At 41.2% G+C, this 25,538-nt stretch overlaps 1 protein-coding gene and 1 long non-coding RNA gene across 2 annotated transcripts; both read right to left on the bottom strand.

Moving 5' to 3' along the window:
• Positions 1 to 7,133: 7,133 nt before the first annotated feature.
• LOC118721131 lies at positions 7,134 to 24,698 on the bottom strand. Its single transcript, XR_004988625.1, has 3 exons — positions 24,688 to 24,698; positions 8,637 to 8,644; positions 7,134 to 7,294 (listed from the first exon to the last, which is right to left on the bottom strand). It is a non-coding gene; the product is annotated as an uncharacterized LOC118721131 (long non-coding RNA).
• Positions 9,925 to 11,254, bottom strand: LOC118721126 (mitochondrial nicotinamide adenine dinucleotide transporter SLC25A51-like). Its single transcript, XM_036441766.2, has one exon. It carries the CDS (start codon positions 10,991 to 10,993, stop codon positions 10,100 to 10,102), a length of 894 nt encoding a protein of 297 aa, XP_036297659.1. The 5' UTR covers positions 10,994 to 11,254; the 3' UTR covers positions 9,925 to 10,099.
• Positions 24,699 to 25,538: the final 840 nt, after the last annotated feature.

Here is a 25,538-nt window from a genome sequence, read left to right as displayed (position 1 = left end):
CCCAGACACATTATAATGAAACTGTGAAATGTCAATGATTAAAACATGGTTATTACAGGGGTTGGGTGGTGGTGAAGATTTCCCATTAGACTATCAGTAGATTTCTCAGCAGAAACTCTACAGGCCAGAAAAAAAGCAGAATGACTTTTACCAAGAATACTTTACCTAGCAAAGTTTTCTTTCAGATATAAAAGAAAAATAAAGGCTTTCTCAGACAAGCAAGAAGTAGGGAGTTTACCACCACTAGGTCTGCCTTTCAAAAAATATTGAAAGAAACTCTTCAAGTTGAATGAAAAGATGAAATTCCATAAAACTCTAAGGTGACAGAATTAACAAATTCAATTTTGGAATAATACATAATAAAAGGGGATGGAACCTTTATAGGCAAATGAAGATAAACTGGTATAAGAAAAAAAACTGACGTATTTTAAAAATATATATATATTTTATTGATTTTGTACAGAGAGGAAGGGAGAGAGAGAGAGAGAGTTAGAAACATTGATGAGAGAGTCATCGATCAGCTGCCTCTTGCACACCCCTCACTGGGGACATGCCCGCAACCAACATACATGCCCTTGACCAGAATCGAACCCGGGACCCCTCAGTCCCCAAGCCGACGCTCTATCCATTGAGCCAAACCGGTCTCAGCAGAACTGAAGTATTTTTATCTATGAGATGTTCTATGTCAACTTCATGGTGACCACAAAGCAAAAATCTAGAGCAGAAACATGAAACATAAAAAAAAAGGAGACTAAGAAAATCACCTTGGATTTTCCAAATTACAAAGGTAGACACAAAAAGAAGGAAAATGAAACAATGGAGAAACAACCAGAAGGCAAAAGAAAATGCCAGTAGTGAGTCCTTACATATCAGTTATCAGCATCAGTGTAAATGGATTAAACTCACTAATCAAAAGTTATAAAGTGGATGCATAGATTAAAAAACAAAACTTTTTGCTGTGTATAGCAGATTCATTTCAGCTCTAAAGACATACCCAGGCTCAAAGTGAAGGGATAGAAGATGATATTCCAAACAACTGGAAACCAAAATAAGTGGGCGTAGCCATACTTATCAGACAAAATAGAGTTTAAGCCAAAAATGGTACCAAGAGACTAAGAAAGTCATTATATAATGATAAAGGGGTCAATATATCAAGAAGATACAACAATCATAAATATATAAAACTAGAATTTTCCTGCAATAGGGCTTCTTGCTGTGGTCGCTGCCCTGCCTGCTTCCCTCCCTTCTCCCCCGCCCCTCTTGCTTGTTTCCACAGCTTCGCTCCCTTCTGCAGCTCTTGGCTTCTTTTTACACTGTCTTCAGTCTTCACTCTGGCTTGAATATGCAAATTAGCCACAATCTTGGTTGGGTTAATTTGCATATTCACCCTGATTGGCTGGTAGGTGTGGCTTGTGGGTATAGCAAAGGTGCGGTCAATTTACATGTTTCTCTTTTATTAGGTAGGATCCCAACAGATGACCACTGAAATATAGTTGGCAAATACTAACTGATAAATAGTTATTATACTGTTTATTTCTACTTGGATAATATTGAAATAGACTTCAAGACCCCACTATCAGCAATGGATAGATCATCCAAACAGGAAATCAACAAAAATCCCACTGGAGTGGAACCATAATTTAGAACAAATGAACTTAGGCATATATAGGACATTCTCCAGGATAGATAATATGATAAAAAATTTATTAAATTTAGGAAGATTGAAATCATATCAGCTATCATTTATGACCACAATGGTATGAAACCAGACAATAAGATAAAAACAAGATCTACAAATATGTGGAACTAGACAACACACTTCTAAATAATCACTCTGTGCCGGCACCGGTTTGGCTCAGTGGTAGAGCATCAGTCTGCGGACTGAAAAGTCCCAGGTTCGATTCTGGTCAAGGGCATGTACCTTGGTTGCGGGCACATCCCCAGTAGGGGGTGTGCAAGAGGCAGCTGGTCAATGATTCTTTCTCATTGATGTTTCTAACTCTCTATCCCTCTCTCTTCCTCTCTGTGAAAAATCAATAAAATAATATTTAAAAAATAAATAAATAAATAAATAATCACTCTGTTAAGGAAGAAATAAAAAGGCAAATAAAAATTATCTTGAAAATGAAAATACAATCTTGTAGAATGCAGCAAAGCAGTTCTGAGAGGAAAATTTACAGCAATAAATATATTTTAAGAAATTAGAAAGTTTTCAAATGACCTAACTTTATACCTCAAGGAACTAGGAAAAGAATGAATAAAACTCAGCTTCCAGTCAAGATGGTGGCAGAGGTAAACGTGATACTCGAAACCTCTCAACTAGATCAAAATTACAGCTAAGCTACAGGACAATCATCATTGAAAAATCACCTGAAATCTAGCCAAACAGAAGTCCTATAAGGAAAATATAAAGAAGAAACCACATCAGATTGATAGGAGGGTCAGAGATGTGGAAGGGGCTAGTCCCACAGCCACATGTGGTAGATAAAAATTGGGAGGGATATCTTGGTTGAAGTGTTCCCTGAGGAGTGAGGGGTCCCAGCCAGAAGGGATTCACACTAAGTATGCAAAGTGATGAAAAGGAAGGACCTACAACCAAATTACCCAGCAAAGCTCTAATTTAGATTTGAAGGACAGATAGCTTCCCAGACAAGGAAAAGCTAAAGGGAGTTCATCACCATCAAACCAGTATTACAGAACGTTATAAAACTGAAATTCAGACACAGACTACTGTATGGTGGTTACCAGAGGGAAGAGCGGTGGGGAAGTAGTAAAGGGGACCAACTATATGGTCCTGAAGATGACTTTGGGTGGTGGGCACACAATACAATATACAGATCATGTGTCATAGAAACGTACATTTGAAACCTATAACATTTATTAACCAATGTCACCCCAATAAATATAATAAAAATACTTTAAAGAAGTGTTAAAAAGTCCTATTGAAGATGAAGCAAAAAGATTAAAATATGAATAATAAAATGGCAATAAATACATATCTGTCATCCATAGGTTTATTGCAGCATTATTTACAATAGCCAAGATATAGAAGCAATCTAAATGTCCATCAATAGGTGAATGGAGCTCAGTGGTAGAGTGTCGGTCTGCGGACTGAAAAGTCCCAGGTTCGATTCCGGTCAAGGGCATGTACATTGGTTGCGGGCACATCCCCGATAGGGGGTGTGCAGGAGGCAGCTGGTTGATGTTTCTCTCTCATCGACGTTTCTGGCTCTCTATCTCTCTCCCTTCCTCTCTGTAAAAAATCAATAAAATATATATATTTTTTAAATAGGTGAATGGATAAAGAAGTGGTACATAGCCCAGCTGGCATGGCTCAGTGGTTGAGTGTCGATCTATGAACCTGGAGGTCATGGTTCAATTCTCCGTCAGAACACATGGCTAGGTTGCGGACTCAATCCCCAGTGTAGGGCATGCAGGAGGCAGCCGATCAATGATTCTCTCTCATCATTGATGTTTCTGTCTCTCTCCTTCCTTCCTCTCTGAAATCAATAAAAATATATTTAAAAAAAGAAATAGTGCATATATGCAATGGACTATTATTCAGTCATAAAAAAGGAATGAAATCTTGCCATCTGCAACAACATGGACTAACTTAGAAGGCATTGTGCTAAGTGAAATAAGTCAGAAGGACAAATGCCATACGATTTCACTTAAATGAGGAATCTAAACAAGAACAATCCCTGGCTGCTATGGCTTAGTTGATTGAGCATGGATGGAGAGATGCATGGAGAGATGGTGGGTTCAATTCCTAGTCAGGGCACATGCCTAGGTTGCAAGCTCAATCTCCGGTAGGGAGCATGCAGGAGGTAGCCCATCAGTGTTTTTTTTGTTTTGTTTTGTTTTGTATTTCTTCTTCTTTTTTTCTCTAAAATAATTAAAAACATTTTTAAAAATTAAAAAACAAAAACAAAAAAACCAATTCATAGATAGAGACTATTCTGATGGTTGTCAGATGGGAGAAGGGTTGGGAGGTTGTGTGGAAAAGTGAAGAGATTAAGAAGTACAAATTGTTAGTTATAGAATAGTAAGGGGGATGTAAAGTACATCATAGGGAGCATAGTCAATCTATACTAATAAAAGGGAAATATGCTAATTAGGCTGGGAGACCTTCCAGACGACCTTACAGACTTTCTTCTGGACAAAGCCATGGTGGGTGGGGCCAAGGTAGAGGCAGTTAGGGGCCAAGAGAGGAGGGCAGTTGTGGGTGATCAGGCCAGGATGGGATGGCAGTTGTGGGTGATCAGACCGGTGGAAGTGGGGGGCCAGCTGGGGGCGAGCAGGCCAGCAGTGGGGGCAGTTTGGGGCAATCAGGTCAGCAGGGAGGGTAGGTGGGGGTGAGCCGGCCAGCAAAGGGGCAGTTGGGGTGAGTCGGCAGGCAGAGTGGTTAGGGGCAATCAGGCAGGCAGGCAGATGAGCATTTAGGAGCCAGATGTTCTAGATTGCGAGAGGGATGTCCAATCCCTGTGGGATCAGGCCTAAACTGGCAGTTGGACATCCCCCGAGGGGTCCAAGATTGGAGAGGGTGCAGGCCAGGCTAAGGGACCCCCATGCATGAATTTAGTGCACCGGGCCACTGGTAATATTATAACTATATATGGTATCAGATGTGTACTAGATTTATTGGGGTGATCACTTCATAAGTTATATAAATGTATAATCACTGAGTTATACATCTGAAACTAATAATTGTACATAAACTATAATTGAAAAATAAAAAAAGAACAAAGTTAGCAGAAAGGAAATAAAGATCAGAACAGAAATAAATGAAAGATATAGAAAAACAATGGACAGTATCAACAAAAGAGCTGCTTCTTTCAAAGATAAAATGGACAAACCTTTAGCTAAGCTATGAAAAAAGACTGAAATAAAATTAAGAGAGACATTACAACTGAAACTACAGAAAGTCATAGGCTCATAAGAGACTATTATGAACTCCTTGAGGCCCAATGCATGAAAATTCATGTAAGAGTAGGCCTTCCTTCCCCTGGCTGCCAGCACTGGCTTCCCTCTGGCACCCAAGACCTGTGCTGCTTCCCTCCTCTGGCCACCCGCAGGCACCCAGGACAACAGCTTGCTTCCCTCCTCCAGCCACCTGCATGCACCCGGGACCCAAGCTGGCTTCCCTCGGGCCACCCACAGGCACCCAGGACCCGGGCTGACTTCCCTCCAGCCCTGGCTTCATTAGGAAGGGTGTCTGGTCCAATTAGCCTATTACCCTTTTAGTATTACAGATTATATTCCAACAAATTACGTAACCAAGAATAGATACATTTCTAGAAACACACAACCTACCAAGATTGAATCAAGAAGAAATAGAAAATATGAGCATAATAACTAGTAATGAGACTGAATTAGTAATTAACCCCAGGACTAGAAGGCTTTTACTAGTGAATTCTTCCAAACATTTAAAGAAGAATTAATCTTCTTCAAACTCTTCCAAAATATCAAGGAGGAGGAACACTTTCAAACTCATTCTGCAAACTCAATATTACCTTAATACCAAACGAGATAAGGATACCACACAAAAAAAGAAAACTACAGACAAATTACCCCGATGAATATAGATATAAAAATTCTCAACAAAATATTAGCAAATCAAATTTAAGAACACATAGAAAGGATTATACAAAATGCCAAAGTGGGATTTATCCCTGGAATGCAAGGATGGTTCAACATATGCAACTCAATGTAGAATTTCAGATCAATAAAATGAAAGATAAAAATCACATGATTATCTCAATAGATGTAGAGAAAGCATTTGACAAATACAACATCCTTTCATGATTAAATAAAACAACCTTTAACATATTGGATATAGCCAAAAATGGTTTGGTTCAGTGGATAGAGCATCGGCTTGCAGACTGAAGGGTCCCAGGTTCAATTCCGGTCAAGGGCTCGTACCTTGGTTGCAGGCACATCCCCAGTGGGGTGTGTGCAAGAGGCAGCTGGTCGATGTTTCTCTCTCATTGACGTTTCTAACTCTCTATCCCTCTCAATTCCTCTGTGTAAAATCAATAAAATATATTTAAAAAATACATATTGGGTATAGAAGGAACATATCTCAACATAATAAAGGCCATATACAACAAACCCACAGCTAACATTTTACCCAATGGAGAAAAATTGAAGGCTTTTACCTTTAGATCAGAAACAAGGATGCCTTCTCTCACCTCCCCTATTCAATATAGTACTGGAAGTCCTAGCTAAAACATTTAGGTAAGAAAAAGAGAAATAAAAGCCATCTAAATTGGAAAAAAAGTAAAAAAAATTTTTTTAATGTTTTATAATTTTTTAATATATATTTTATTGATTTTTTACAGAGAGGAAGGGAGAGGGATAGAAAGCTGGAAACATCGATGAGAGAGAAACATCGATCAGCTGCCTCCTGCACACCCCCCACCAGAGATGTGCCCACAACCAATGTACATGCCCTTGACCGGAATCGAACCTGGGACCCTTCAGTCTGCAGACCAACGCTCTATCCACTGAGCCAAACCGGTTTTGGCAGAAGTTAAATTTTTATTTGCTGAAGATTGAGACAGCAGAAACCAAACCATCCTCCTTCACATTCTCACTTCACTTGTATTTTACAAAGTGCTTTAGAAGTTAGGTTTCTACTACCTGCACGGAGTGTAAAGACAAAAGCAAGCCCTGCAGAACCGAAGGCGGGGGGAGTCCACTTCCTGGGCCAGAGCATGACCTCAGGCTAACACACCTGCCACATTCTTGGTGCACCTAGACAAGCAGCACTCAGGGGCACACACACACACACATGAGGGGTCAGGCACCAATGTCATTTATTTCTGAACCACTTCCAATCCTCACTCTTGACTCTATTTGATACGCCAAAGGATGTTATGTGTATTTGGTGACAGTTTTCTGAAATCTTTACCTCCGCACCTTGGTTGCTAAAGTCGACTGCCATTTTGAGCACAACATTGTCAGACAGAGCTGTTGTAAATCTCCGAGCTTGATTATTGCCTAACAAACACTTGACTATGCCTCCTAATCCTTTTGGTTGGAAGAAGGATGATCATTTTATTTGACCAGCCATACTGCAAGTAGAGGTAAACATCTGTTTTGCACTATCTGCCCAGAAACGGAATAATTGAGACCCTGATTTTATTTTAATCATTATGTGCACATTTTCATACGCAATTACCCAGACTGCTGAAAAACTGGTAATAAGAAACCTGACTACTCTGCTATGTCAGATGCTGGAAAGCAATTGTAACTACATATTTACAGATGTAGGTTTTTAAAAAATAAACCACTTTTCTAGGATGTTTCGTGTTTTATTAATCATTCAACTGTTGTATGAATCATTTTGCCTAATTGGGAAAATAAATTTTAAAATCTGATTCCTTTGAAAAATACATTTTTGTTAGGTAAGGGATGACTATCTAGCTATTTCCAACTTCTAGAAATTTAAAATTAACTCTTCAAATATCTTTATTTAGATCTTATCATCTCAAACTGTTTTAATGATAAAATGGTAAAATTGGGCTCCCAAAACGTAAAAATCCTAATAGAAGTCCCTATTTCCAAAGCTAAACCAAAAAAAAAAAAAACAACACACAAAAAAACAAAAACAAAAACAACAACACATAGCTAACATTGTGGGATGAAAGCTTTCCTGAGTTTCCCCTCTCCCCCAAAACATTGAGAAACCAGAAAGAAAGAAAAATCTGGGCTCCTATTAAGTAAACTTTTAAAATAAAATTGTATGGAAGAATTTTTTAAAAGGTGTTTCAAGAGAACAGAATACTTGGTAAGATGAACTAGTACCTAAAGGGCAAAAACCCCCAACTTTTTGCTAAGTTGGCAACAATAATTCAAAGAAATCCATCTAAAGAGAGTTTGATTTTTATATAATTAACTAGTGGACTGGTGCACAAAATTTGCACATGAGGAGGGTGTCCCTCAGCCTTGCCTGCATCTTCTCCAATCTGGGATTCCTCTTGCAATTCAGGACTGGCTCCTAACCGCTCACCTGCCTGCCTGATTACCCCTAACCACTCTGCCTGCTGACCTCTCTCCCAACTGCCCCTCCCCCCGCCCCGCTGGCCTGCCTGCCCCAAACTGCCCTCTCCAGCCTGATCACCCCCAACTGCCCTCCCCCATCTGATCACCCACAACTGCCTTCCCATCCTGGCCTGCTCACCCCCAACTGACCCCCCCTCTTAGCCCCTAATTGGCTCTACCTTGGCTTGCCACTATGGCTTTGTCCAGAAGAACATCTGGAAGGTCTCCTGGAAGGTCTCCCAGTCTAATTAGCATATTACCCTTTTATTAATATAGATAGAGGCCTGGTACATGGGTGGGGGCCGGCTGGCTTGCCCTGCAGGGTATCATAGATCAGAGTGGGGGTTCCCTTGAGGGATAGGGTGGCTTGGGCAAGGGGCCTGTGGTGGTTTGCAGTCCGGTCATGCCCCCATTGGGGTAGGGATACCCACTGGGGACAGTGCTGGCCTGGGCAAGGGTCTGGGGCAGTTTGCAGGCCAGCCACACCCCCATGGGGTGAGGGTTCCTGCTGAGAGGGCATGGCCAGATTGGGTGAGGGGCTGAGGGCAGTTTTCAGGATGGCCACACCTCCTTCAGGGAGGGGTCCCCACTGGGGTGCCTGGTCAGCCTGGGTGAGGAGCTGATGGCTATTTGCAGGCTGGCCATGGCCCCCAGTGGGGACTCCTTACCCCCTGAGAACATGGCCAGTTTGGGTAAGGGGCTGAGGACTGTTTGCAGGCCCTTCCCTTGGCTGCTGGTCTGGGCAATGGTGACCCAAGCCTCCTGTGCACCTGGGCTGGCTCTGTGTCCTCTGCTCACAGGCCCCTCCTTTGGTGGCCAGTCTGGGTGGGCGGGAAGCTTGGTTTTCTCCATTGCAAGGGGCGACCCAAGCTTCCTGTTTGCTCTGGCTGGCACTGTGGCCACTGCCATCTTTGTCTGCTAATTGGCTGGTGGGCATTTGCGAAGTGATGGTCAATTTACATATTTCTATTTTATTAGTGTAGATATGAAACTTAATAAGATGAAATGCCCATGACAAAATTTAAGTCTCCCCACCTTATGGCAATGGAATAAGTGAAATTAACACAAGGATATTTTGGACAAGTTGAAGGTCACATTCAGAACTAGACAGAAACTTTCAAATCTAGAAAGCAAATGGGAGCTTTCACTAGCTGCTTGAGTCTACCATGCCTAAATAGAAGCAGCATGGATAATAATTATCCCAAAAGGTGTTTCAAAACTAATGCAAGCAATTTATCATAAAAGCTTACGCCCATTAAGCTTTCTTATCTGTCGTGCTCCTTGTGTATATATGCTTCAGTTTAGCAAAGACTATACTTTGCAACTCCTCCTAAGAGGAGAGAAGCAAGAAATGGAGTAATAAGAGTAAGCCTGCCAAATTAAAGGGGCCCTAGGAGCATTTTCTCTGGCTGGTCATGGCCACTTACATTTTAATACAGAAGATTTAAAGACTTTTGGGGAAAAAGACCATATTGGCTATTAGTTTCCTCATCAAAAGCCGTCCATCAGATAGACAGCTATTAACCAAGCAATTAGCCCAAAGTTCTCAGGTAATAATGAAAACAAAACTAAACAAACAGCCTGGGCGATGTGGTTCAGTGATTGAGCATTGACCCAGGAACCAGAAGATTGCCATTCAATTCCTCGTCTCAGCACATGCTCGGGTACCAGGCCACAGGCCCAGGGCTTGATCCCTAGTAGTGGATTTGCAGGAGGTGACAATTGATGATTCTCACTCATTATTGATGTTTCTCTCTCTCTCTCTCTCTCTCTCTCTCTCTCTCTCTCTCTCTCTCTCTCTCCTGTCCTCTCTTTAAAATCAATAGAAACATATTTTAAACAAACAAACAAACAAAAACCCCAAATCCTTACATTTTCCTATTGAAACCTTTTATTCTGAATTTGTTGGTGCTTAAGGGAAACAGCTTTGCCATAATTCATTGTGCCCTGAATTTATACCAGCATTCATTTGGCCAATTAGAAATGAGGCCAAACCACATTCTTCGTTGAAGGTCTAGTCAATTGGTAAACGGCACTTAGTTGATTATTTCTTTCATATAACCTTTAACAGGAATTCATAAGATGCATTGATTATGCCCCAAGAGATGATGGTCCGGTGGTAATTTAGATGGGCACCTCTGAAAAGATTTGTCAATTTCCTGTCTCGTTCCAACCAGATTATTTTGAAAACCTTGGGAAAAGACTGAAATTCCCCACCAATTTGAGACTGCGTGCGAACTTTTACAACATTAATTGGAAAAGATAAGACTCCCAACATGGCACCCAACAGACCTCCACAGATAAAATCAGTGACCATGTGACCACTGCGGGTCGTTACGGTAGGAAGACGCTCCTTAATAGGACCTCGAAGGCCAAAAAAAAGGACATTGCAGAGCCCATTACGGAGAAGAATAGGTATCAAGCCTCGATAATACTCTCCAACTCCATAACATTTCAGTGCCTTGAAAACCTGGTAAGTGTTTGTAAATTTATCATGATATTTTTGGTCTTGAAGCAGTGTCTGAACTCTTTCCAATGGAGTGAAAATTGCTTCTGTTGTCCCTGCAAATAATGCTGCCATGCTATGGGCTGCAAATTGTGGGGTACGGATATGCTTACGGAGAAAGCAAGTTAAATCCTCATACACACCAAACATAAGTGCTAATGACGTTGTCTTCAGCATTAATGGGGGAAGACTTCCACGATACAAGTTTTGAAATCCATCCCTCCTCACCTGAAGCATTGCATCCCTGGTTTTGATTCCATACAGCTGTTGCCGAAAGAGCACCTTCTGAATGGGATATGTGAATGCTACATTGCTGACAGCTGCACCGCAGCCACACATATAAGGTTTAATTCCACCAACATCTGTATTATGAGTTGCTATCTCTTGTTTTGAAGATGCTATGATTGGTGACCTCTTTTTATGAGCTTCTGAATCCATCATGTGGCTTAAGATCTGTCTTCTTCATGAAGGATTTTTTAAAGTTGTAACGCCATCTGGTCCTGGTGTTTTGAGGAATGGTGGCTTTTTTTTGTAATGTTCTCAAATTTTTCCATTGTTAATAGATGTTAGGTTCTCTTTTCTGGAGCCAATTTTGATAACTGGATTTTCCATCTCCGTGCCTGCTCCACGCCTAGTAGTCACAGCCACCAGATCAGCGAGTGAGCCTGAAGGTATGATTTTATATAGAGAAAATCCAAAAGAGTTAGTGAAAAAAGCTGTTGGATCCAATCAACAATTTCAGTAAAGTAGCAGGATACAAAATCAACATACAGAAGTGAGCTGCATTACTTTATACTAATCTGAAAAAGAAATAAAGACTATCCCATTCACAATAAAACGAATTTTTTTCCTAATCAAGTAAGTGAAAAATCTATATAATGAAAACTACAAAACTTTGAAGAAAGAAATCAAAGAAGACACAAACGAATCTGGGGACATCATGTGTTCACGAATTGTTAGAATTAATATTGTTAAAATGTTCATATGAGCCAAAGCCATGCTTCAACACAATCTCCATCAAAATACTAAAGACATTCTTCACAGAAATAGAAACAATCTTAAAACTTGTGTGGAACCACATAATCAAAGCAATCCTGAAAAAAACCCCACGAAAACAAAAACAAAGCCAGAGGTGTCATACTTTCTGATTTCAAACTATAGTAGAAAACCATAGTAATAAAAACAGTATTATGTTCTCATAAGCTGAGAACACCCAATGAGTCTCTTCAACAAATAGTGCTTGAAGAAGGAAAGGCTTGGAAAAGACGCCAGAGCCATATATGTTTTGGTTAAAGTCTGGGCTTTTATACCGTGTGGTAGATTCACGATCCTTACTTGTCTTATTAAAAATAAACAAGAAATCCATGTAGGCACAGACCAATGATGAATATGTAGTGAACTAATGATTGATTAATTGTGATTATTATTATTATTTACAAATAATAATAAGCACAAAAATAGACCCTACAGACTGAAGAAACTGAATAGCCCAGAATTAAATCCTGGCATATTCAGTCAACGAATATTTGACAAAGAAGCTGAGAATACCCAATGAGTAAAGGATAGTCTCTTCAACAAATAGTGTTGAGAACACTAGAGAAACACATGCATAATAATAAAATTGGATCCCTATATCACACCACTCACAAACATTAACTTAAAATGGATAAAAGACTTAAATGTAAGACTTAATACCACAAACTCCTAGATTAAAATGTAGGGGAAATGGTCCTCAACATTAGTCTTGGCAATGATTTTTTTGGACATGGCACTAAAAGCACAAACAACAAAAACAAATGGGGCTATATACTCAAAAGTTTCTACACAGCAAAAGTAATAATTAAAATGAAAAGGCAACCTACAGGATAGGAGAAGATATTTGCAAACCATATGCCAGATAAGGGGTTAATATGCAAAATATATAAAGAGCTCATACAACTGAATAACAAAAACCAAACAAATCGAATTAAAAAATGTACATAAACTAAATAGATGTTTTTCCAAAGAGGACATCAAGACGGCAAAAGGGCACAAGAAAAGGTATCAGCATCACTAACCATCAGGGAAATGCGAAGCAAAACCACAATGAGGTATCTACCTCTTGCCTGTCAGAATGGCTTTCATCAAGAAGACAAGAAAACAAAGGTGCTGGTGAAGATGTGGTGAAAAGGGAACCCTTGTGTATTGTCGGTGGGAATGTAAATTGGTCTAGCCACTATGGAAAAAAATATGGAGGTTCCTAAAAAAAATTAAAAGTAGATCTGCCATTAGAAAAAAGGAAAAAAAAAAAAAAGTAGACCTATCGTTAACAATCCAGCAATTCTACTTCTAGGTATATACCGTATTTTTCGGACCATAAGACGCACTTTTTCCCCCCCAGAAGTGGGGGGGAAAAGTCCCTGCGTCTTATGGTCCAAATATAGCCTACACATATACTTTAAAAAAAAAGTTTTTTTACTTGCCCGGCTCTGTGTGGTCTCTGTGTGCTTGCCCAGCTCTAAAATGGTTCTAAATGCTGCTGTTTACTTTACAGGGTTGATTACATGTGTTTATGACTGTGATGTTGGGTTTTAATGCACATAAAATATTTTAGGACACTATTTGTTTCAGAATCTTTTTTCTTCATTTCCCTTCTCTAAAAACTGGTGCGTCTTATGGTCTGGAGCGTCTTATGGTCTGAAAAATACAGTACTTAGAAGAAATGAAAACAAGATTTTTAAGAGATATAGGCACTTCCAACTTTATTGCAGCATTATTCACAATAGCCAAGATATGGAAACAACCTAAATGCTCATCAACAGATGTATGGATTAAAAAGATCTGGCATATATATATATATGCCACACACACACACACACACTGGAATATTATTTAGTCATGTGAAAGGAAGATATCCTGCTATTTACAATATAGATGGACCTTGAGCACACTATTCTAAATGAGGTAAAACAGACAGGGAAAGACACAATGTACTGTATGATATCACTTATATGTGGAATCTAAAAAAGTCAAACTTATAAAAAACAGGGTATAATGGTTATCCAGGAATAGGTGTTGGGGGTAGGGAGGGGGATAAGATCAATGTTTAAGAGTAAAAAACTTACAATGAATGTAAATAAGCCATAGAGATCAGTATAGCACAGTATTGTAACACATTATAAATATAGATAATATAATACAATTACAGTATGTGATAAATAATGGTTCAGGGGCAAGCATATTACAATATATAAATGTACCAAAGCAAAAAAAAAAAAAAGGTTGGGTAATGATCATTAGCAAGACAGCTCAGCAGCCAGGACCAGCTAGTGACAGGTGAGCAAATCAATAAGAAAAATGCCCCATGATCATCCGCACAGGCAGGATCCAAAACAGCTCACACAGAGCTACTTGCTTAGGAGATGGAATTGAGAGTAGTCCTGGATGGGGAGCTCAGTTAGAATGTTGTCCTGAGATGCCAAGGTTGCAGGTTTGATCTCTCATCAGTCACATAAAGAATCAACCAATGAATGCATAAGTAAGTGGAACAATCAACTGATGTCTCTCTTTCTTCCTCTCCTTTTCTCTCTCTTTCTTAAATCAATTTTAAGAATGCAATAGATAGAAGAGCAGATGAAAACCCACAGAACAAAACCTGAAATTGGAAAGTTGTAATCACTTCCATAAAGCAGCAGCTCAGTGTGTGTGTGGGGGAGTGGGGTTGGGGAGTGAGGGGGTAGCGGGGGGAAGGGTTCGGGGCAGGGGAGGCAGGCAGAGGGGGAAAAGGCAGTGTGTGTGGTGGGTGGCTTGTACATAGTGGAATTTAAGACCAGAGAGTTGACAAAGATGTCAATGCCATAGATGCTTATGGGTTAATTTAAGCAATCTGAACTGTATTGAAAGCTGAGGGCACCATCATAGGACTTAATATTGGGAATTTGACACCAATAGGTTGGCTTTTAAGTAAGCTTTCTGGCTTCAACATGAAAGACTGCTAGGAGGAAAGAGTTGCTTGGGTCCCACTTCAAAGAGGATGAGGGATTGACAGTTGTTAAAGACAGAATTCATATGTTAAAGTCCTATCCCCCAATGGGACTACATTTGGAAACAGGGCCTTCAAAGAGGTATTTATAATTAAGGTTAGATGAGGTCATAAGGGCCGGGCTCTAATCCAATAGGACTGGTGTCCTCATAAGAAGAGATACAAGAGATGTGTGATATAAGGGATCGCCATCTGAGTGCAAACCAAGGAAAGAAGCTCAGGAGAAACCAATGCTGCTGACACCTTGATCTTAGAGAACTGTGAGAAATAAATATTTGTTTAAGCCACTCCATGTATGGTATTTTGTTATGGCAGCCCTAGCACAGTAACACAACAATGTTCAATATAAGTTTTATAGGTATAAACAGTGGTCATGGACATGAAGGCTGAGCATACTAATCAGGTGGGTGTTAGACAATTGACACGTAAAATATGCATGATCACTTGTGTACTGCATTAGGCATGGACTGTCAGAAGCCAACTTAGATTATACAGCTGACCCTTGAACAACATTGGTTTGCCCTATGTGCATCCACTTATATGTTCATGTGGCAACGAGATATAGAGTATTCACTTGACACCTCACTGGATCATTGCCCTGCAAAAGGGATAATGGAGTGGAGATGCCAGTCAAGATCCAGTGGAAGGAGAATGAGGATCTCCACTCCAGGTAAGAGCCCTGTGGATCAAATCAGAAATCAAATCAGCTCTAAATTACTCCTGCAGTCTTTGTCATGTGATGCTAAGGAGGCCTGACTTCTTAAAGCAGCAGTCGCCAACCGGTGGTCTGTGAGGTCCGAAAGGTTGGTGACTGTTCTCTTAAAGCATTGACTCCTTTTTAATTTTATCACATTTCTGGTTTCTTCCTCTCTATTCCTCAGGGCTCTTCATCTTCCCGGAACTCAGACATTACCTCCACATGGAGGCCATCCTTGAATTCTCAGTTTAGGTTAGCCCTGTCACATCATAGCAAGCACTTAATTTTGTAGTTTTAAGTGCTTGAAGAAGGAAAGGCTTGGAAAAGATCACAGAGCTATATACGTTTTGGTTAATGTCTGGGCTTTTATACTGTGTGGTAGGTTCACGATCCTTACTTGTCTTATTAAAAATAAATAAGAAATCCATGCAGGCACGGACCAATGATGATATGTAATGAACTAATGATTGATTAATGTGATTCCGGGTATGTGAAGGTCACTAAAAATCTAATGAAAAAAAGAGAGGGCTCAAAAATAAAAGCAATAAAAGACATGTTACAACTGATATCACAGAAGCATGAAAAATAAGAGAATTCTATGAAAAATTATATGCCAACAAATTGAACAATAAATTGATAAAGTCCTAATACAATCTCCCAAGACTGAATCATAAAGAAATAGAAATCTGAACAGACCAAATATTAGTAAGGAGACTGAATCAGTAATTTAAAACTCCCTACAAACCAAAGTCAAGGATCAGATGTCTTCACTGATGAAATCTATCAAACATTCAAGAATTAATGCCAATCCTTTCAAACTCTACCAAAAACTGAAGAGAATACTTCCAAATTCATTTTATGAGACCAGCATTACCCTTGTACCAAAATCAGACAAGATCACCATAAAAAAATTACAATATCAATGGTGAAAATAGATGCAAAAATCCTCAACAAAATATTTAGCAAACCTTAAAAAGATCTTACACCATTATCAATGGGTTAATTCCAGGGATGCAAGGACTATTAAACATCTACAAATTAGAAAATCAATGTGGACACCACATAAACAAAATGAAGGATAAAAATCACATGATCATCTCAATAGATGCAGAAAAGCATTTGCCAAAATTCAGCATTCATTTATGATAAAAATGCTCAAAGTAGGTATAGAGGGAAAGTAGCCTATCTAACAAAGAGGTAATAACAAAGAGGTAATATGACTGTCACTCCAACACACAAGATGGCCACCCCCATGTGGACACAAGATGGCCAACAGGGGAGGGCAGTTGTGGGTGATTAGGTCAGCAGGGGAGGGAAGTTGGAGGGACCAGGCCTGAAAGGGAGGGCAGTTGGGAATGACCAGGCCAACAGGGGAGGGCAGTTGGAAGGACCAGGCCTGAAGGGGAGAACAGATGGGGGTGACCAGGCCTGCAGGGAGAGTAGTTAGGGGTGACCAGGCCTACAGAGGACAGCAATTGGGGGTGACCAGGCTGGCAGGGGAGGACAGTTGGGGGAGACCAGGCCTGCAGGGAGAGTAGTTAGGGGTGACCAGGCCTGCAGGGGAGGGCAGTTGGGGCAACCAGGCCTGCAGGGAGGGGCAGTTGGGGGGGCATTGGGAGGGACCAGGCCTACAGGGGAGAACAGTAGGGGGGGAAGCAGGCCTGCAGGGGAGAGCAGGTAGGGGTGACCAGGCCTGCATGGCAGGACAATTAGGGGCAAGCAGGCCTGCAGGGGAGGGCAGTTGGGGGTGGCCAGGCTACTGGGGATGACAGTTGGAGTGGCCAGGCCAGCAGGGAAGGGCAGATAGGGGCAATCAGGCCAGCAGGGGAACAGTTAGGCATCAATCAGGCTAGCAGGGGAGTGGTTTCGGGGTGATCAGGCTTGCAGGCAGAAGCAGTCAGGGGCAGGGGCAGGCAGGCAGGCAAGCAGTTGGGAACCAGCAGTCTTGGATTGTGAGAGGGATCCCAGATTTAAGATGATCCAGGTTGGGCTGAGGGACACACATCCCCCATCCCCATGCATGAATTTTATGCACCAGGCCTCTAGTCTATAATAATAAAAATGTAATATGCCAATTAGACTGGACAGCTGAATGACCTTCTGGATGTCATTTTGGACATCCTTCCACATGAAGCCCCGGTGGCAGGGGCTGAGGCAGAGGCAGTTAGGGTGATCAGGTAGGAAGGCAAACAGTTAGGTGATTAGGCAGGCAGGCAAGTGGGTAGGGGTGATCAGGCAGGCAGGCAGGTGAGTGTTTAGCAGCTAGTGGTCCTGGATTGTGAGAGGGATGTTTGACTGCTAGTTTAGGCCTGATCCCACTGCAGGATCGGGCCTAAACTGGCAGTCAGACATCCTCATAGGGGTCCCAGATTGCAAGAGGGTGCAGGTTGAGCTGAGGGACACACACACACACACCCGCCGTGCACAAATTTTGTGCACTGGGCCTCTAGTAGGGTTATGTTTGTTGTAAGATATGTTTGTTAGCTTTGTGGTCTGAAGTGTTTATCTTTCAGCAGATTCCTAAGTAGACTGAATCTTTTGTTCCTAAAGTGTTCTGAGATGCGTGATTAAAACAACCATTATCCCCTAAGATCTACTTTTTAAGCCTAACATCCCCTGAAGATATCAACTGCATGTATGGCCTCTAGAAGTTAGTATGCTAAGCTGACCAACATGATGGTAGTAACTATCCATAGGGTTTGTCTCCAAAGAAAAAAATTGGTTAGCATAGCAGAAATACAAGCTACCTAGGCAAGTTGTAAAGCCGTCTGAAAGTAACTCAGAGCAAGTTTTGTGAACAGAAGTGTAGTGCTCTAGTCACATTCTGCTTTAAAAGGTTTTGGCAAATACAAATTAAAAAGAAAAAAATAAATTAAAAATTAAAAAATTAAAAAAAATCAGTTTATGAAGAAAAGGAAATTTGAGTCCCAAGTATCTTTAGGTACAGCCACATGGTGTGACTTCCGAAATGTCACACACCTGAACTGTTTCTCCATAGTCCATCCCACCCCAAATCTCTGACTTCTGTGCTTCAGGGAGGTCTTCTCTTCCAGGCAGGCTCTCTGTGCAGTGGAGATACCCAAGCAGGGCAAGGCGCTCACCTGAGAGTGTCTACGGCAATCCTGGAACTGGGTCCTGTTAACTTCACTTAGGGATGGGCCCTGTTAGGCCAGGTCTGGGTCATGTTCCTGATGTTGAGTGGGGCAAAGTGCGGAGAAGTCAACTCCACCAGAGCCAGATGTCTTAAGAACAGAGGAGGAGGAGTTTCCCATAAGAAAAGGGAGGTGTCATGGGAAAGGGCTTCTGGGAAGGCAAAACAGCCTCTCCAGATTCCATTCCCAATAGCAACGGAACTCAAAGAGTTGGAATACCCTCAACAAGAACATAGGACCTATATGATGAAAATGACGAGAACTAAGTAAATGGAACAGCAGTTTGTGTTCGTAGAAGACACAATATTGTAAAGATACTGCTTACTTCAAAATTGATGTGTAATCCAATACAATCCTAATAAAAATCCTAAAACAATGTTTATTTAATGGGTTCTTTATAAACTGGCTTTTAAAATTTACTTTAAACAATTCACAAAAATAGCCAAGAAATTTTTTAAAAAGAACAGTGGGAGAGGAGATAAGACTTATACCACCAGATAGTCAAACATATTATAAACATAGTAATTGAGACCAAGTGCTATTGGTAGAGGGAAAGGTAAGCCAATTAACTAGAGCTTACTAAGTCAGTAGGGGGAAAATAGGTATTCTATAAACAATGCTGAAATACATACCCTGATTCTTTTTTTTTTAGAAGAAATAAGTCCCACTCACACTAAAAGAATTCCAGAATGGATCAGTGACCAAGAACATAGAATATGTTATTCATGGTTTAGTGAAGCAGAGAGCTTATCCCTGCTTCACTAAACCACGAGTAAACATATAGAGCGCCAGCTTCTTCAATCACCAATTTATTAGAACCAAGAACAACTGTAACTCTTTCCAGGGCTTGCTCAGCCTGTCATCTTGAGCAGTTTGCCACCACCATTTACACTGACCTCCTCAGCTAAATCAGCCAAGCCCAGCATGTTAGCAGTGGTTTGGTCAATGTGAGCAACGGGCTTGGTTCTGCAGAACCAAACCAAAATGGAGAAACAATTTAGTTTGGTTCTATGTCAGGGATAACACAGAGAAGGTCAACACAGGCCCACAAAAGGAAGCTTAACCCAATCTTATATCAATAGGAATTTACAGCTCTTCCCAGAAATCAGCAGAGGATACTCTCCAACCTCAAGATACCAAGTTTGTTCATGCCATCTCATGAGTCTTGTGCCTGTGACTCAGCTGCCCTGATTCAAATAGGGAAGACCCCTAGGCAACCAATTAACTGACAAAGCCAAATGACTTCCACATGTACCTCATAAAACCCCCTTGGTCTGTGAGCAATTCGCAACTCATTGTTTCTGTTGCCTTGAGTTTCCCAGCTGGCACAGTGAAGGCCTGGCAGTAGATTCATCTTTCTGCTTTGTTTTATTCATACACACAGTTTGTTTTTTTTACAGTTGCAACTGTCTTACAAATAGCTGAACAAAAGTCTTATAATCAAGCATTTATAGAAGGAACCACATAAACAGGTAGAAAGGGCACCGAGGAGCTGGGGTATTGCAACCCCATGCTGGACTCACTAGTCCAGAGCACCAGTGCCAGGAAGAGGAGGCCATATAACATCTGGCTGTGAAAATCAGCATGGATTCTGTCCACCAGGGAGAGATAGGAGGATGCTAAAAACCCAGGTGCCCTCTTAAAGGGCTAGCACACAAATTATCTTGCACAGGCACTCAACCTGGGCTCCAGTAAAGAGACAGTGGCTCAGCAGACTGGAGTTATACACAGAGAGAGAGGGGGTTGTGTGGCTTCAAGGAGAGGGATAGAAGGATAGTGGCCATTGTCCTTGTACTGAGTCCATCTTCTATACTGCCCATAAATTCCATCTTTCCCTGGTCGGGCACTCCTCTCGATGCCTCATCAGCCTGAAGAGATGCACTGGCCTCACAACTCCCTGTGGCCTTACCCAGCAAGCTTGCACCTTGTGGAGGAGGCTGCTGGCTGTGGTCAACCTGCACTCAGGGTGCAGACTTTCCTGGATGGCTCTCAAGGAGGTCCATCTCCCCCTTTCTCCCATTCCTTGCACAACTCAACTGGTGCCATCATTCCTGTACAGAGCCCTCCCTCCACATGGCCGAATACTAATTGGCCTTACCCTGATGACTCCTTGAGACCCTGCTCCACACCAAAGACCCACAGGCCCCAGGCGGGTGGCAGCTGTCCTTGGTGCACATTGAGACTTCTGTTGAGTGGCCTCAGACCCATTACTTGTGCTGAGGTTGAATCTCTATCAACCTGGTGAACGCCATTCACCCCTACCTGATGACTCACTGAGAACCTTCCAGATGCAACTGCTATATACTCTTTCAGAGAGAATTTAACAGCCAGCTAGTGGAGGCAGATTTCAGGGTGCTTTGGGTCTTTTGCTGACCTTACCCAAGGCTTGGTGCTAATAAAAGCCAGGGTTGGTGTGCAGCTTGGCCCCTCCCGTGCACACCCAGGACCAGCAGAGGCAGCTACAAACTGTGGATTGCTTTGGCAGCATCTGACAATGACTTATTATCACTGGGGTCCCTTCCAGGAGGCAGGGTATGACCACATCAGAGTATGACTCAATTAGCTTCCCAGTGGCACATCCCAGGGGAGATCTCAGCAAGCACAGGACCTTCTGGGTGAATTCTGTTTTATGTGATCAGCATCCACGCAGCAGTCATACACTTTTTATTTTTTTATTTTTTTAGAAAGAGTAAGAGGAGAAAAGACAGAGAGAGAGACATTTATGTAAGAGAGACATTAATTGGTTGCTTCCTGCACATGCCCCAATCTGGGCCCTGAGCCTGGGCGGAGCCAGCAACTGAGGTGCATGCCTTTGACTGGAATCAAACCTGGAACCCTTCAGTCTGCAAGCCAATGCTCTATCCACTGAGCCAAACCCATTTATGATAAAATAAAGGCCTTTTATGGCAAATCCACAACTAATATAATATTAATGGCTTTTTTTTCACAAAACTAGAACAAATAATCCAAAACTTTATATACAACCACAGAAGACCCCAAATAGTCAAACCAGACCATCTTCTTTTAAAAAATATTAAAAAAAATTTTTTTTTAATTGATTTCAGAGAGGAAGAAGAGAGAGAGAGACAGAAACATCAATGATAAGAGAGAATCATTGACCAGCTGCCTCCATCCCATCCCCTACAGGGGATCGAGCCTGCAACCCAAGCATGTGCCCTGACTGGGAATCGAACCATGATCTCCTGGTTCATAGGTTGATGCTCAACTACTGAGCCACACTGGATGGGCCCAGACCACCTTCTTATACCATACATTAGAATAAACTCATGGATTTGAGCAAGACTTAAAACTATATAACTTCTAGAAAAAAACCCAAAGACAGTACATTGTCATACATTTCTCTTAGCAATTCCCCCCCCCCCCCCCCCCATACATCTCTTTGGGCAGGAGAAATAAAAGAAAAAACCAAATGGGACCACATCAAAGTTTTATGCATAGCAAAGGAAACCATTAACAAATGTAAAGACAACTTACTGAATGGGAGAAGCTATTTGACAATGATACATCTTATAATGGGTTAGTGTCCAAAACTTATAAAGAACTTACTAGTATACAACACCACCAAAAACAAACACACCCCCAAAACAAAAAAACAAAACAAAAAAAATCCAATCAAAAAATGGGCAAAGGACCTGAATAGACACTTCTTCAGAGACATACAGATGGTCAATAGACATGAAAAGATGCTCAACTTCACTAACCAGAAAAATGCAAATTACAACCACAATGAGGTATCACCATACACTGTGGGGATGGCTATCGGCAATAAATTTACAAACAAGTGTTGGCAAGGACGGGTGGAGAAAAGGGAACCCTTGTGCGCTGTTGGTGGGAATGTACACTGGTTCAGCCACTGTAGAAACCAGTATTGAGTCTCCTTAAAAAAATTTAAAAATGGAACGGCCTTATGACCCAGCTATTCCACTTCTGGGTATACATCTGAAGAAACCCAAAAATCTAGTTAGAAGGATTATATACACTCCTATGTTCACTGCGGCATTATTTACAACTAGAGGCACAGTGCATCATGCACTGGAGGGGCTGTCCCTTAGCCCGGCCTGCCCCCTCCCACAGTCCAGGAGCCCTCAGGGGCAGGAGGTGATCAGAGGAAGGCAACACCCCCATCACACTTCTGCTGCTGCCAATGCTGGAAGCTCAAGCCTTGGACGGCCCTGGTTACCTGAGCCTTGGGTGGCCCTGGGCAGCTGGGCAGCTGCCATCCAAGGCTTGCCTGGGCCTTGGGCTGGCCCTAGATAACTGGGCAGCCAACATCTGAGGCTTGCTTGCACCTTGGGCTGGCCCTGGACAGCTGGGGGCTGAGGGTGGGTCTGGCCGCACCACGCACCTGGCACCCCCCCAGTGGCGCTGAAAGGACTGGGGGACTCTGGCGGGGCTGAGGGGACTGGGCGCCACCATCTTGTGGCTATGGGTGCTGCCATTTTTGTGATGGCATGATGGTCAATATGCATATTCCCTCCTTATTAGATAGGGTAGCCAGGATATAGAAGCAATCCAAGTACCCATCAACAGACAATTGGATAAAGAATATGTGAATATATATATATAAAATGGAATATATATATATATAAAATGGAATATATATATATATATATATATATATATATATATATAATGGAATATATATATATAATGGATTACTACTCCACCATAAAAAGAATGAAATATTACCATTTGTGATGCTAAGTGAAATAAAGTCAGAGAAAGACGAATACCATATGATTTCACTTATATGTAAAATCTAAAGAAAATAAGAAAATCGAACAGACTCATACAGAGAATATGCTGGTGATTGTCAGAGATGAGGGAGGTTGAAAAAGGTATAGGAATTAAAAAGGACAAATTTGTAGTCACAAAATAGTCATGGGGATGTCAAGTACAGCATAGGAAATAGTCAATAAGATAGTGATAACCATGTATGGTGCCAGGTGGGTACTGGAAATATCTGGAGGAGTCCTTTTTAAAGATTATGATTGTCTAACCCTATGCTGTGCACCTGAAACTAATACAAAGTATTTAATGTGAGCTGTAATTGAATTTAAAAAAAATAAATGAACAAACGAGAAAAACTTATAGATACAGGGAACAAACTGATGGTTGCCAAGTGAGAGGAGTTTTGGGAGGATGGATGAAAAAAAGGGGAGGGATTAATATAAACTGCCACTTATAAAAATAGTCATGGGAATGTAAAGCACAGCATAAGTAATATATACTAATATATATATATATATATACACATATACATATATGTGTATGTGTGTAGAATCAATAATATTTTAATAACTGTATGGTGTCTGATGGGTAGTAAACTTAGGGTGAACAGCTAAGATATATAAATGTCTAATCATTATCTTGTACATACATCAACTGTAAAAAGAATTGTACATGTTGTATTTAAAGAGATAATAAAAAGGAAATTGCCATCAATTCAAGTTATTTTAAGACTAAAATAAAGGCTTATTGTATCCTAAAGGAAAACCAACTAAGGTTGTTGTTGTTTTTTAAAGATTCATACATTTATTAAAACTTTGACGACATTTAACAATTTATTAAAGTCAGAAAATATAAATTCTTAGTATTAATTCTAGAAATGAGAATTCCATTTCAAAGGCTTTAGAAAGAATTCCTTATGAAGATGTTACTATTACATTCTTTGTTAGCCTGGTACTTGGAGACTTTGATATCATTTCACCATTTCACTCCCGACCCAGCAGTAGCAATGAAATTGTGGATAAATGAGGGTCTCATATTTATCTAAATGCAGTACATTAGCACCAGGTTTCCCATTTACAATTTTTTGGAGCAATAAGCCTTTAGATTCCCATTTTCCTCAGACAGGGAAGAGCCACGCAAGTGCCTCTAACACTCCTTTGAGTACTTGTCAGGTATTAAAGCACCGGCTGAATTGTCACCACAGGACTCCGAATAGGGATGCAGGTAAAAATGTCTCAGGAGGTGCCTTACTCTGTTCTTCCACATCTCACATTCGCTTGGCTGGTCACAGGTAGGCAGGTAGAAATAGGATAAAATTTTTGCATCTCAGTTTTTAAACCAATAGATTACTATTATGAGTGCAAGGCATGACAGAAGAAATGGAGCCATCACTTCCCTTCCACATGACCGTGTAACTCTGAAGAAGCGGCAAAAGCCATCCTATGAGGGGGAGGGAGAAAAGGGAAATTAGATTGTTCCATAATGCTCCAAACCTGAACTCAATAAAAGACACAGGAGGTTCAAGATGAAACAGTAAGATAACTCCTAGATTTTAAAAGTTTAAAAAAAGGAAATACCAAATAGGCAACCTGCAATTAGGAACTTTTGATGAGTTCTGAATTGTAAGTAATTCACTCTGGGAGAGAGAAAAAGACATACGGGACACTTCAGGTTGTCACTTAGAACAGGAATACTCTTTCTTTTGATTCACTTCTCTCAAAACCTAACAGCGAGGGAGACTCATAGGGGGCATACCTTAGTCTTACTGCACTTCGCTCTATTGGACTTCACAGAGTTGCATGATTTTTGTTTTGTTTTTAAACACAAATTGAAGGCAAGACCTTCTACCACAGAGAGATTACACTCACTTTATTGCAGTGTTCTGCAACTGACACACAAAATCCCTGCCTTAGGCCTATACGTTATGTTCTTTCCTGAGCCAAGGACAGACGCCACGTGGGAAACTGCCAGATCACCAGGTTGAAAGCTATCACTTGAAACGCAGCAAGCAACTCCATTCAGAAAAGTGGGGAGAAAGCGAATTAGAGTCCAGACTCCAGATTTTAAGGGCATCTGGGAGAGTGGTGGGCATGCCCCGTTTATGCAATTGGGAAAAATGTGTCTTCATGTTAAAAGGATAGTCCTTTGCTAATGTTGATTAACTAAAGAGCAAAAACAATGTCCTCCTCTCCCCCTTCCCCCCCCCCCCACGCCCCAATTTAATCAATTCCCTCTAAGCAGAGGGCTTTTAGGGGCCAAATGCCTTAAGACAAACAGCTCAGGTGGGGTTCTTAGAGTTCATAGGTAGCCATGATTGAAGATGAAGACAGACAGACAGACACACACACACACACACACACACAC

Source organism: Pipistrellus kuhlii, unplaced genomic scaffold (genome assembly GCF_014108245.1).
Source record: "Pipistrellus kuhlii isolate mPipKuh1 unplaced genomic scaffold, mPipKuh1.p scaffold_m20_p_1, whole genome shotgun sequence".
Lineage (NCBI taxonomy): Eukaryota > Metazoa > Chordata > Mammalia > Chiroptera > Vespertilionidae > Pipistrellus > Pipistrellus kuhlii.
Note: the sequence above shows the minus strand (reverse complement) of the source record. Positions and strands in the feature narration are given on the sequence as shown.